At 37.7% G+C, this 14,614-nt stretch overlaps 1 protein-coding gene across 2 annotated transcripts in view; it reads left to right on the plus strand.

The window, feature by feature from the left end:
- LOC149578278 (glycine-rich RNA-binding protein 2, mitochondrial-like) overlaps nt 1-12,697 on the plus strand; it is a 74,470-nt gene extending 61,773 nt beyond the window's left edge. The window contains exons 2-4 of one of the 2 annotated variants that reach the window (XM_089828071.1): nt 11,879-11,947; nt 12,090-12,196; nt 12,290-12,697. In XM_089828071.1, the coding sequence (XP_089684197.1) occupies nt 11,879-11,947; nt 12,090-12,196; nt 12,290-12,424 (311 nt within the window). In that variant the 3' untranslated portion in view covers nt 12,425-12,697. The remainder of the gene's footprint in view (nt 1-11,878; nt 11,948-12,089; nt 12,197-12,289) is intronic. The other variant, XM_089828075.1, reaches the window with a different exon arrangement.
- The last annotated feature ends 1,917 nt before the right edge of the window (nt 12,698-14,614 follow it).

A 14,614-nucleotide genomic window follows, 5' to 3' on the forward strand; every position in this document is an offset into this window, starting at 1 on the left:
TCAATATCAAAATTGTAGGCTTGAATCTTGTATACCCACTTCAGTTGCCTATCATTAAGATCTTTTTGGTTTAAAAAGAAACGTAAGCTATTATGATCTGTCTTAACAATGAATCTTCCGTAGACTAAGTATTGTCGGAATTTTCCCAGAGCATGCATTATAGCTAACATTTCTTTATCATATATATGATAGAGCTTCTCTGAATTAGTGAGCTTACGACTATCGAAGGCTATTGGTCTCTTCCTTTGCATGAGGATTACTCCTGTTCCTTCCCTTGATGCATCACATTGTAATTCAAAAGGTTAAGTTAAGTTTGGGATGGTTAATATTGGACAAGAACTCATGATTTCCTTAAGTTTATCAAAGGCTTGTTGTGCTTCGTAATTCCATGTGAAGGCTCCTTTTTTTGTTAACTCTGTAAGGGGGGATGCTAGTTTGGAAAAACCTTTTATGAATCGTCTATAGTAACTGCATATACCTACAAATCCTTTGAGCTGAGTTAGGGATTTGGGCCTCGGCCAATCTCTGATGACACTTATTTTTTCTTCATCTACACTTACACCCTTGACATTGATTTTGTGTCCTAAATATAGGATTTCCTCCAATCCAAATTCACATTTTGAAAACTTAGCATATAGAGATTCTTCTTCCAAAATCTTCAAAACTTCCTCAATATGGCCAAGGTGTTCCTTCCAAGTTTTACTGTAGATGAGTATATCGTCAAAAAATATGAGTAAGAATTTTCTCAACTGTTGTCTAAACATGTGATTCATACATGATTGAAAAGTTGCTGGAGCATTAGTGAGACCAAGAGGGAGGACGAGAAATTCTAAGTGTCCATAATGGCATATGAAAGCTGTCTTAGGTACATCCTCTTTCCTTACTTGATGGTAGCCGGAGCGTAGATCAATTTTTGGAAAATATCATGCATCATGCAATTCATCAATTCTGGGAATAGGATACCTATTTTTAGTTGTTTTCTTGTTTAAAGCATAGTAATCGATGCACATCCTCATAGTACCATCTTTCTCTTTTACTAATACTATTGAAGACGCAAAGGGGCTACTGCTAGGTTGGATATTTCCCATTTCCAGAAGTTCTTTAATTGTCCTTTCTATTTCTTCCTTGTATTTTTGAGGGGGTTTGTAGGGAGTGGCTATAATTGGTTTTGCCCCTTCTTCTAGTTCTATGGGATGTTACAAAACCCCTTTTGGGAGGAAGCCCTGAAGGAATTTCTTCAATTTTTTTTTGATGTTTATTCAGTATAGGTTGGATATGTATGTTGATAATTTTTCCTTGTGGAACTGACTTATCTAGTATCATGCATTGTGCCATCCATTTGCCCTAGTTGTGACTGAGTTTTTTTTCCATTTTTTGCAAGTGACTATTTTTGGGGAGCCATTCGATAATCCTTTTAGTGTAGTTTCCTGTCCTTCGTGATTGGGGAGCTATTTGGTAAATCCTTTTAGTATAGTTTCTTGTCCAACACGTTCTCTTCAAACATGCAAAATGGGCACACCAAAATGAGACAGCTAAATAAGAGAGCAAGTGACAAACAAAATGAGTGCGATGCATTCTAATAGGCTCCTTTTATGGTTAGAAGGAAAATAATATTAAAAAAATCACATTCTACTTGTCTTCTCTATCTTTTTGGCCTCTAGAGTTGTGGGTTTGCGCGGGCTTCTCTTGGGTTTGACAAAAACAGGCCGGTCCTTATAGGGTTTGCGCCACAGATTGTGGGTCCGCGTGGATCTCCATCATCGCGAACCTACGTAGACCCACAATCCTTAGCCTGGACTTTGTGAGGACCTGCAACAGACCCAAGGTGAATCCGCACCAATTAAGGACCCGAACCCAGACTCACCTAGTAGGGTCCAAACCTTGCAACTCAGCAATTGATAAATACTCCAACCCATTCCATGGTCACTCAAAACTGTTAAAATTAGAAATGAACACAATCTTGCCACATAATTGCTAGGTCAAAATCTCAAAGGAGAAATTATGTGGCTTTGGTAATTTCTTAACATGATTGTCATGTTTTCATGCCTGGTGAGTTTATTTATTGTTGCTGAAAATTGCCAGCAATTTTCTAGACTGGTTTAGCCTATGATTAGTCACAAGATGACATGTAAATCTCTAAGTTTTCTGCTATGATTCAATCCTTACCCACTCCCTTTACTTTCACACGAACTGTTGGACATGTAGTTATTTCTATTTCAAAATTGTCTAGAACACCACTTCATCCTTTATATCCTAAAATATTTCTACTTACTTTTTAATGCTTTGGTACCCATTGTTAGCACCTTTTTGACTCCCTCTTATACAAATTCCCCTACGCTCACTTCCTAAACTCCCATTTTAACTTCTTGTTTCACACAAAATATATGATAATCTTTTTAATATCTATGCTCAGGCTAGTCATCCCCATGTCCATGTCTTAATACCCCTCTTCTAGTCAGGCTTCTTCCTAAACAACAACACCTTAATGTTATAAGTCATTTATATCTATAGGAGGTTTATTCATGTGACTTGGGTCAATCTGCTAGGGGGCCTTTGCCTGCGTATGGTCTTCTATGCTAAGCACTATATTGACATTTAGGATGGTATTATGTTTGACCTTACTACTGTTCCCGGTGGTAGCCTCATGCCTTACGTATCTAGTTAGGCTCCTTTAGAGTTGGCTCTCACCGGTTCTGTATCTAGACAAACCATTAGTCTAGTAGAGATGAGTGGTTTTGTCTGTGTTGTGACATGGGTGTGGCTAAGACTAAGATCCATTTCCTATTCTACCGTCCGATTTACTATGAGATTCGAGGGAGGTTCCATTGCTTATTCAGAGAGTGCAGATACTTATCCTCCTTTAGGTATGATGATCAATGATGCCTTGCACTCTTTCTCTAAGAGGTCTTCCGTTTTTGGGATCTCACTGTTAGGAAGTCTTCCCCCCTTGGATTTGCATCCCCGCATTAGCTTATCACTTCCTTCACTCTGGTTACCTCTCCTAGAGGAATAGAGCGGTTGGGAGCCCATTCACTGCTACTCACATTAGATTGGTGAGACCGCACCAAGATCACATACACATGCACCATCAACGACAACTGCCCTCCTCTCTCCGGCAACGAGTTTAAACTTCTCCTTACACGAATAGTTATCCTTCGATTTTGAGCTTCTTTTTGACGACTACAAATTGCGAGCTGTTTCACGGTTTCGTAGTGTCTCTTGTATAGTGTTAGATTATGGTAAAAACAAGTTTTGAAGGGACCCGAAACCCTTTACAAAAAACTAAAGGTAAACATTAAAGCACCACTAGGTTTTACAAGGACCTGAAACCTAAAGTTTAAAACATCAAAACTAGGTTTTACAGGGACCTAAAACCAAAAGTTTAAACCATAAAAAATGACTAGGTTTTACAAGGACCTGGAACCTAGAGTTTAAACAAGCTGGAAAGCAAAAAGTAAAAACCAGAAAAATCGCCCAGTCCAGCAACTAGCACACCCGCTCCACAGCCAACACCTACAATAACTCTTTGATAATGTTCGCCACCACTTCACCTACTTTTGCAATACTTTGAACAATGTCAGCCGGAGTAAGAACAGGAGCCTCAAGAGCCTCAACAACCTTTTTCCTTGTGGTTTGCCTAGTTCTCTTACTAGGTCCACCTAGACTCCCCATACCTGCATTACTAGGAGACATTATCTCCTCATTACTCTTCTTACCCATATTGGCCGTCACAACACACAGACTGGAAGTGACTTGTTCCATTTTTTGACCACTTTCCTTTTATAAGGTAATGAAGCTCCTGCTCATATTCTTTAAGCTTATCAGGGATGTTACCTATTTGCACTTCCATCTGGGTTCTCCTAGTGCATTCAACATCTAATTCTTTTTGCATAACCCCCACTTTCTTCTTGAAAACCATTATTTCATTATACAGCCAAGAATTACTCTGAAGAGAAGTCTCCTCTTTAAGGTTAGCAGTGTGAAGAAAGGAAATTTTAGCATCCTGAAAGTCATCCCTCCCGTCAACCACATTCCTAGGCTTAGAACCAACCGCAATGGTCACACTCTTGATCTGGGTATCGGTAATAATGTCCAGATTTTCCGTCCTTTCCTCATTTTCTTCTTACTCTGGTTGTTGTCCTTACCCACAGGGCCTTTGGCTTCAATCTCCTTACCCATATCCTCCTCCATTTTCTCCTCACTGGCATTAAGAGAAGGGTGATCACTCTGTTTCTCATCATCCTTCCCGAGGGCTTCCCACCCAACATTTGAGTTTGTATTTCTATCCTTACTTCCCTCCACATTGTCTTTACTAGTTGACACCCCTTTACTCCCAAAGTAACCGTCCAGGTTAGAACTAAGATCCCCCATTTCCGTTTTCTCATCATTATCCGAATTCTTAGATTTAGTGATTTCCTTAACATGTTTCTTAGTCCTCTCCCGTTTGAATACCTTCTTGCTAACACTAGCCCCTTCTTCCACCTTTATTCTCTTAGAGTGGGGATCATTACCAGACCCTTTCCTTTTCTCAAGAACCGGAGATGGCTTTATAGCCTTACTTTTACAAAAGTTTTCAATAAGTAAAATTAAACCTTCATGAAGCACATGACAAGACTCTTTCTTCCTATGTGCATAAAGGCTTAGAAGCAAAGAGTATTTAAGAAAAAAACGGAAAGGAAATCCTATTTTTGTGCCTAAAATAATTTAGGAAAACAAAGTGAAATTTATGGACTCTCTTAGCCCTACCATCAAGAATAAAATACTCACAGATACATGACAACACATCCCTCCAGATAACTTTAATTTGATTCAGTTCGTAGAAGTCTGCATTTTTCTCCAAATTCTTCTCTTCAGCTTCCATCTTTGGAAATTTCTTGAAAGCCACATTAGAGATGCTAGTCTCCTTGCTGAATTTAATCCTTTTCATAAGAAGTCCTGTAACCTCAACAATAAATTCTTCAATCAGTTTCACCGTGACCCCATGCAAAGTAACCCTATCTTCAAACCAGATTTTAAAAAAGGCTTCCATCATGTGAGGTTTATACCCATGGAGTCTCTCAATGCAGGTTGTCACTTTACCACACAGGCCTTAGCCTTCCATACCTTGCAATTGCTCGGCTCTTGCTTTCTTGGTTCCTCGCCCATCTCGAAAACTTGATTTTCTCTATAGAAAACCAGAGTAGCGAAAACTAGAAAAGGTAATAAAGTATTGAAGATTACCGAGGAGCTAATAACCTTACGTGCCAAATGCAAGTCATAATAGTGCAAAGGTACTTCCTAGGGAATCTCAAACTGTCCTCTGTAAACCCACCACTCTTCATAAATTTTCTAATCTTAGGAAATCTTTCCTTCTCGCATGTGTCCTGTCATTATTAACAATCACTGTTAGCACCACTTCCTTGTATAGGTCAGCATGCCACCTCAACTTGCTTTCTCGATAGACAACTTTGTTGGCAATCCAATCGGCAACTGAATTACCCTCTCGAAAAATATGAGAGAATATTACATTATCAAATTTGTTAATAAGGTTTTTGATTTCCATAATACTTCCTTCAATAGTCCGAGTAACCGGATTCTTGTTATTGAGCATATTAATAATGTTAAGCGAATCTCCTTCCATCCAAAGATTCCGATAACCAATTTCCACAACCAGCCTCATAGTATACAACACTGCTGTTGCTTCTGCTTTATGGCTAGTTGAAATCCCAATAGGGATGGTAATAGCATCAACAATTCTGCTATCATGGTCCCTCAAAACCCCTCCACAACCAGCTTTGCCAAGATTGCCTTTAGCAGCACCGTCAAAGTTATCTTTAATCCAACCCATAGGAGTAGATTCCCATTTAACATTCTGCCTCTTATTATCAATTTTGATTTTATAGCCTTTAGTTTGCATAGGATTTTTGATTTGGATATCATCACTTAGTTTTCTATGAGAATTGAAGCTTTCCTTGATAGCTCTAATTATATAATGACCAAGTACCCACTCAAGAATTTCTTTATCTCTAAAATTCTATTATTTCTTTCTTTCCCAATTCCCCAACAGAGATGGGGAAGAGTTATTTTCCACAAAAAACCAATATTAACCTCCTTAGACGGACATGTCCAACTCTGGAAACATTGATCAATATTATTCTATTGTACCCAATCTAAATTCTAGTAGTTAAGGATGTAACTCCACACTTTTTGACTATAATTGAAATTTACGAAAAGATGATTTTTGTCTTCAGAGTCCTCTTTACATAGGCTACATCTGTTAACCACATAAACCCCTCTTTTTTGCAAATTGTCCAAAGTTAAAATTTTGTTTTGAACCAAGATCTAGAAAAAAATTGTTTATCTTAGGAATAAGACCTTTAATCCAAGCTTTAGTCCATAAAGGTCTAAATCCCTTTTCCTCATTTCTAAAAACAGAGGAGACTTTAAAACAACCTCTTGATTCAAAACCCCAAACCATTTTATCTTCAATATGAGGATAAAGGCTAAAGGCATTTAAGATTAACTGAATACTATAAAAAGCCTTATTACTTTCAACAAGGTTAACCCATTCATTATGAATCCAGTAATTCTCCACAAGAATACCAAAAGTCTGTTTACATCTGTCAACAAGAGTTCTATCCTCATAATTCTCAATTAGAGGATGATTTAGAATCCATACATCATCCCAAAACCTGATCTTTTGCCCATTACCCACTTTCCAAAAACAACCTTTGATTAAAATATTTTTAGCTCCTTGCACAACTCTCCAAATAGTAGGAGATAAAACATTAGGATAAGAAAGAAAATTAGACAAAGAAGGAGCATCAAAGAGGTATTTATGTTCCCAAATAGTGCTCCACTTCCTTATTTTCATGATAAAGTCTCCAACCCTGCTTAGCAAGAAGAGCTTTATTCATACTTCTAATAGACCTGATCCCTAGACCACCATCCATTTAGGCTTACAAATTTGATCCCAAGCAATCAAAGCCATTCTCTTCTTATCCTCAGAACCAGACCAAAGGAAGTTCGTTTGGATTTTGTCAATAGAATCAACAAATTTAGCTGAAATCCTAAAGAGACTCAAAGCATACATAGGAATACTTTGGAGACAAGCTTTGAGAAGAATAATTTTACCAGCTTGACTCAATAAATTACCTTTCCATCTTGCCAATTTCTTGTTGAATCTTTTAATAAGATCTTCCCAAAAAGAATCCGAGGGATTAGGCCCCAGAGGGAGACCTGGATAAATACAAAGAAAAGACCCTATGGAGCAACCAAGAACATTAGCAATCTTACTCTGTCTAGAAACAGGGGTATTGATTAAAAAACAAAGAACTCTTATTCCAGTTGATCAATTGATCTGAAGTAGAAGAATAGAGGTTAAGGGTCTTTTTGAGATTCCTTGCTTCCCTAACCTCAACTTTTCCCAAAAAAATTGTATCGTCCACAAATTGTTAATGGGAACAAATAAGAGGATGACAAGAGGGCTGCAAACCTTTGATTTCCCCTAGAGAAACCAACTTCCCAATATATCTGCCCAAGCAATCAGCCATAATAGTGAAGATGATAGGAGATAAAGGATCTCCCTGTTTCAACCCTCTAGTAGGTTTAAAGAACTCTGAGGAACATCCATTAACCATAACAACAATCATAGCAGTAGAGATCACTTGCAAAATTAGCTTCACCTTACCACATTGACATTAAAGCCAAAAGATAATAAGATCTTATGAAGAAAGGACCATTCTACTCTGTCATAGGCTTTAGCAATATCAACTTTCATAATAAAGCCCCGATTATTAGAAAGAGATAAAGAGCGGATATTGTCATGCACAAATATAATAGAATTAAGGATTTGTCTACCAGGAACAAAACCATTCTGTTGCTCAGATATAAGAGAAGGCAGCGAAAGCAACAACCTCAAAGTTAGGACTTTTGAAATAATTTTATAAAAAGAATTGCATAGACTGATAGGCCTGAATTGAGCCGGAGAATCAGCACCAACCTTTTTTGGAATAAGGCATAGGAAAGTAGAATTAATTTCCTTCAACATCCTTTTAGCCCCAAAAAATTCTTTAACAACATCACACACATCTTTTCCAACTAGATTCCATTCCTTCTGAAAAAACAACATAGGAAAACCCTCCAGTCTTGGTGATTTATCCCCAATTAATGAGAAAACAGCCTTATAAATTTCCTCTTCTTTAGGGATAGAACACAACATTCTATTTTGCTCTTTAGAAACCAAAGAAGGAATAACATCCAATAGCTCTACCTGATGAGTCAAGTCAATATTAGGATTCGAAGACATCAAAGAAGAGAAAAAGGAGATCATTTCCTCCGAGATTTCCTTTACCTCAGTTAACTTCGTACTACCTTTTTTAAGATTTGAAATATGAGTTTTAGCTCTATGTTTTAAAGTAGATAAATGAAAAAATTTAGTGTTTTTGTCACCTTCATCCAACCAAATAGATCTAGATCTCTGCCTCCAGAAAATTTCTTCTTTAGTAACAATATCATGATACTCCACCATCTTCTCATTTTCTTCCATCACTAAATCCAAAGAGTACCCTTCCCTCTGAATCCTATCTTGGATTAATTGCAAATCCTCTTTAATTTTAGATTTGTTATCAAAAATGTTACCAAAACATCTTTTATTCCAAATTTTAATTTTCTTTTTGTTTTGAGTTTAGAAGCCACACGAAATAGAGTAGTTCCTTCAATATTAATGTTCCACCATTCAGCCAACCGGTCTTCTAACTGTGGATGTTGCAACCACATTTTCTCAAATCTAAAAGGAAAATTCTTTCTGTTATGGATAGTCTCAGCAGTAAAAATCAAAGGAAAATGGTCCGAACCAATCTTTTGAATAGCCTTAAGATTACGCACAAAATCTTTAGTCCAATCCGGATATATAAGAACTCTATCCAAGCGAGCTTGGATACATTCATCACCTATCCTTTTGTTACTCCAAGTGAACTCAATACCATGAAGATCTAAATCTATTGAGCCTTCCTTGTTAATAAAATCCATAAAATCCAGTCTAGCATCCATCTAACTGGCATTTCCCTTTGTTTCTCTTGTATAGTGTTGTTTCTCTTTGTTTCCTTCTTTCTCTGTTGGTTTCCTTTTTCTCGGACACCATTTGGTGGCCTCGATTTGTACTTTCAGCCCCTTAGGCCCCTTTGTGGTCTCCTGTTGGACATTGATATTTTATCTTATCTTTTCTTATCTTATATCCCCTTTCACTTTTGTTCCATAAAATTCAGCTTTCTTTAGGCATGACCATGGTGAAGCAGACAAACACTAACAAATACAACCATAATCTGAATGCTAACTTCATTGACATTAATGAGATTTGCAATCAAGAACGTCCTTGTTAGGGGCATGCAATTTGGACGTACTTTTGTCTTTTGTAGGACAAAATTAATATTGGAGAATGGTTTGGTTTTGTGTGTACAGCATCAGAGATTAAAAATATTTGAGAGATAATTTCATTGTCAGTCTTCAATATTGCCTCTTCTGATCTTTTAACTTTTTTCAAATTAATGGGGTGGCGACTTGGGCTTCATTTTGTTGACAAGGAATTTTATTTCAAGAGAAATTGAGTCGATAAAGAATTGGATGATTTATTTTTTGATTCAGGGATGGGGGAAGATAACCAAGAAAAAATGACACAAGCCCTAGCAATTCAACTCTTTTGCTTTGTCCACCCTCTCCAACTGCTTAACTGCATCCTACTTTCTTGGATTTGTGAAATATCTTTTCAGTTTATTCAATGAAGTGCTGAGTATGGCACTTAGCATTGACCAATTTTCTCACAAAGATGAAGCCCAAGAGAAATGCAAAACTAAGGAACCTTATGCTTTTCAAGTTCCAGTGTGATAATAGTGGCAACAAAACACTAGAAATTTGGTTGAAAAGAGCCAAATAAAAGAAAAGGCATACATAACAAGAAGGCCCAGTTGAAGGAAGTGATAAGTGAAAGCTTTGGGGAAAAGGGAAAGAGAGCATATCTGTATTGATGTGGAGGAGATTTTTGCAAAAGCACCTACAAGAACGACTGTCCAATAATTCTAAAACTCAGGCATACATAATACTAGAGAGTTGAATCTTACTCTAGTATTGATTGATATCCCTGGTTCATTGCATATTTGGAAAGCTGATCACCCTTCTATTTATCCTAAAATTCAGCTCACATCTAAAGTTTATTCTGTAGCTGAGCTCTATAAGACGATCCTAAGAATTTAGGTCTTCATTGGCACACACCTTTGACAGATTTGCCATTCTAATGGGTGGATATAACAATTTCCAAATTCTGCCCTCCATTTTCTGTTGTACTAATTGCCAATGTCTCCCTTAGAGATTCGTGACATCATTTAACAGCCTAACTGTCTCTTCTATAAGTCTAGTGGTTGTGTTAGGCATTAACAGGTCAATCTTTTGGTGCAGCGGCAATCAGAACTTAACAAGTGGTACTAGAGCTTGGTCACAAGTTCAAATCCTCTTCGGTGATGCTGGGGGGGGGGGGGGGTTGTTGGACTAATCGCCAACATCTCCCTTCAAGATTTGTGACATAGTTTAACAACCTCTTGCGTCTTCTATAAGTCTTGTGGTTGTATCGGGCATTATCAGGTCAATCTTTTGGTGCAATGGCAACCACCACTCTTAACAGTTTCATGTTCACCAATAGTTTCCATGGAATACAATTCTCTGTTTAGAGCCAACTGAGCTTTTGAACTTGAATCCCCAAAGAGTAAATTTATTAAACATGCATTAATGTGTCCCTACCCTAATTGTTGCTGTAACTGAAATGACTACCAATCTGCAAAAACTCATTAGAAACATCAAAGAAAATGGGTCTACTTGTCCTACCTTGCAAATTGCCTGGGATGTCATTTCACTGTGTTAAAAAACATCAGGAGAGTATGGAGGTTCAAGAGAGGGTTTGAGATAATGGAAACCATCATATATCAGCTTCAACAAAAGACTTGGAGGTATTGAGAGTCTACTGTTATCTGAGGATCGCTAATATGCTTTAGAAGGTGGCAGGCACTGACCCTTATCCATAGAGGCATGTAACTTAAGAGCCCCTTACACCAGAAGGGGGGTTTCTACCTGAGATGTTACAATAGTTAGGCTCCAAGCTGTTCCAGTCAACCTCAACTGCTAGGCCATGGAGGAAATAATACAACTATTGCTTCTCAGGGAGCTCCCCATCCAGCATGTTGTGATCACAAAATTTATGTGTAGTTTTTGCCTTGTCTTTTTTCCCATGACAAGGAAACAGCAAATCTCTACTCGCATCAATATTCTGTATCATAGCTATAGATTACTCCCAATTTCCTTATAAAAATGCATTATCTTCAGATGATCACCGATCTTTGGTATTTTCTTCATGATACTGTACAATATGACACTTTTCTTTATTTTTAATACAATCTGTAACTTAGTGGAGAAGACATGACATACTTTAAGCTAACTTAGTGGAGAAGATATGATGTACTTTAAGCTTGATGCCTTTCTTATTGTTCCCCTTGATGCCTTCCTTATTGTTCCCCTTACAACATGGCCGATGCACCTTGTACCGTATAGTAAATAGTGATTCGTGTAGATTATAGATATAAATTTATGATAATTGTGCAAATTTTGGAAGGTGGTCATTCTAATACTGGAGAACTAGATTTGAAAATTTCAAAGTGAATTCCATCTTAGCTTTCCTTTCACATTTACTTCGAAAGAAGAGATCTGTATTCTATATTTAATCTTTAGATGTTGGGAGAGGTTCTGAAAATGTAGTGACATTGTGGCAATATGTAGCCTAAATATATTGTGCTTTTATTTTGAAAGGCTGAATGACTGGAGAAGTGCTGTACACTAATTACCATTTGATGAAATGCAGGGCTGTCTTATGATACGAATGAGCGAGTTTTAAAAGATTCATTCGCTCGTTATGGTGAAGTGCTTGAAGGTAAGAATATGCTGTAAACCTATCGTCAAAAGAATCCAGGTAATATTATTTACAGTTGATCAATTTGGCTCAATTGTTATACAATTGAGTGTGGGTTTGAGAGCACGTAATGGCTTCTGAAAGTAAAGTATAATGCCTGCAGTTAAAGTGCTTGTTAATATAAAAACAGGACGGTCAAAAGGGTGTGGATTTGTGCAATTTGCTTCTGAAACAGAGGCAGATAGTGCTCGAAAAGAAATGGATGGGGTGGTGAGTTCCTCCAATGTCTGTATAATTCAATGCTTGAAAGTCAGCATTAAAGAATTGTGTTGTATTCAATGGGCAATTCAATTGTTTTTGCAGGAACTGGATGGCAGAAATATTCGTGTAGAATTTCCAAATAGCAGACCAATTCGTATTGATGGAGCTCCCCAAAATACTGCAAGCCCACCTTCAAGTCTGAACAAAGAAACTTTTATTGAGGGTTTGGATGATTGAGAAGGTTTCCATGTTTGATCAATGTGAAATATTTCTGGCACCTAATTCTGGGATTGTGCTAGAGTATGATGTAGAATTCACCATATTATTCCTCCTAATTAATGTCAGAACACAGGTAATTTTTTGGCATAATAGGAATGCGTATTCATGATCATCGACATGTTTGTATGCGAGCAGTGATTTTAATTGAGAATGCCTATGATTAATGTAGAGAAAGTTTGTATGCAAGCAGTGATTTTAACTCAGGAATGCAAAGCATTTCTTTTTTTCTTACTTTCTTGGCCTCCTATGGGGACTGCATTATGGCTACACTGTTTACTGATAGCTTTCACCAAATAAAGTAGCTGTCATTTAGCCAATTAAACAATATATAAGAAGATTTTGAAACAAAAGTCCATGCGTGGTCATACAGCCAATTAAACGGGATATAGTTAAAAATAAATAAAAAATGGCCCCATTAGTAAACAGGAGCCGTCTATCCTGATGCAAAAAGTGACATGGTAGATAAAATATATAAAAAACAAACCAAAACAAGTGCTCTGGAGAGCTTGAGTCCCTACCTTGTGGACAGGCGAGAAGGTAGCTTAGTTAAGTGGTAGTTGTCATTTCTTAATAAGAAGGGCAGTTTTTGGTCTAGTAGACTCCAATATAGATTATGCTCCAAAGGAGAGAAAACCTTTTGTTGGAGAAAATGTCAAATGAATTTACAAAATTACACCAATAAAAATGAAGTCTATTAATTTAGAAATGTATAATTTTAAAATTATTTTATCTAAGAGTTATTTTTAATTCATATTAAGTTAATTTTGGCATTGCATTCTAATAATTTTGTAGTAGAATAATTTAATTTTATAGTTAAATTATTTTATTGGATTATTAGATTAAACATGTCATTGAACATAATCAAAACAAAGAAGATTTTCATCCTAAAATATCTCAATCTCTAATTAACATATACACCATATTGAAGAGCAATATGCCAAGTGAGGGTATCTGTGTTGGCCTTCAACAGAGTCCGCAAAACCATGAAGGCGGTGGAGGAACTAGATCAGGCCAAAAATGGCCGCCAATCTGAAAGGGTAGGCACCAAACTCAACCAAAATAACATTGTGGGGGGTGGATCTCTGGCATTTGATAATCCGATGGAGGAGCAAAATTTGGATACGCTCAATTGAGGCCCAATTTGAGTCCAAAAGGGAAGGCCCCCATACCACCGAACCATAGAGCACTGTGGGTTTGACTAAGGAATCCAGGAGGGATAACTTAGTCGAGGTGTCCTGGAAGCAATGTGTAAAGCACTGTCTCTCAAGCATGGCAAGGGAACCCAATGCTTTGCAAATTTGAGGCTGAATGGCTAGTCACAAGCTGAATCGGAGCCGAGAGAACTTAACCCCAAGGTATGTGTAAGATGAAGCAATCTCAAATTCCCAACCCTGGAGGTGGAAATGGAGATGTGAGGTCTTCAGACCATTGAAGACCATAACACAGGTCTTCTTTAGGTTCACAAATAGTTGTCTCAAGTCACGAAAAGATGCAAGTCTATCAAGGAGCCTTTGAAGCCCCTCAGGAGAAGAAGCTAAAAGAGCCACATCATCAGCAAAAAGGAGGACTGAGATCAGTACCTGGTGTAGATGGCAGCTGTCACCTGGGGAAGAAGAGTCATTGAGAAAGGTCTCTAGCTCATCAATGTAAATCCCGAACAAGGTGGGTGGGAGTGGACAACCCTACTTCACCCCAATGGTGCTCTAAATAGGATTGGAGAGGCCCTCGAGGGTCTTGAGTCTACCAACCACCTTCTTGTATAACCTCATGATCACTGTCAGTAGGATCTCGGAAATACCAATATCTCTAAGCCTTTGAAAAAGGGTTGCACGAGGGATGGAGTCGAAAGCCTTATGAAAGTCCAAAAAATAGCAGTAGACTTTCATCTTGTGATGGCGGGCCTCCTCAATGATAGTTCACAGTGTGAAGATATGGTCCATGGTCTAGTAGTCTGCTTGAAAGCCTGCCTAACCCTTGGCCTTGCACCCTCTCATGTCTAGCTCTCTAGATATAGTGGTACTCAAAGTTGTGGCATAAAGTTTGGCAAAGGTATGCCTGATCATGATGGTCCTATAGTTGCTGGGGCCTGAAATGAACCTGGACTTGTGGATTGGGTGGATAGTGTGCATTGACCAAGAGTCTAGAAAC

This window comes from Cupressus sempervirens, chromosome 1 (genome assembly GCF_028749045.1).
Source record: "Cupressus sempervirens isolate cs-2001-9-10 chromosome 1, ASM2874904v1, whole genome shotgun sequence".
NCBI lineage: Eukaryota > Viridiplantae > Streptophyta > Pinopsida > Cupressales > Cupressaceae > Cupressus > Cupressus sempervirens.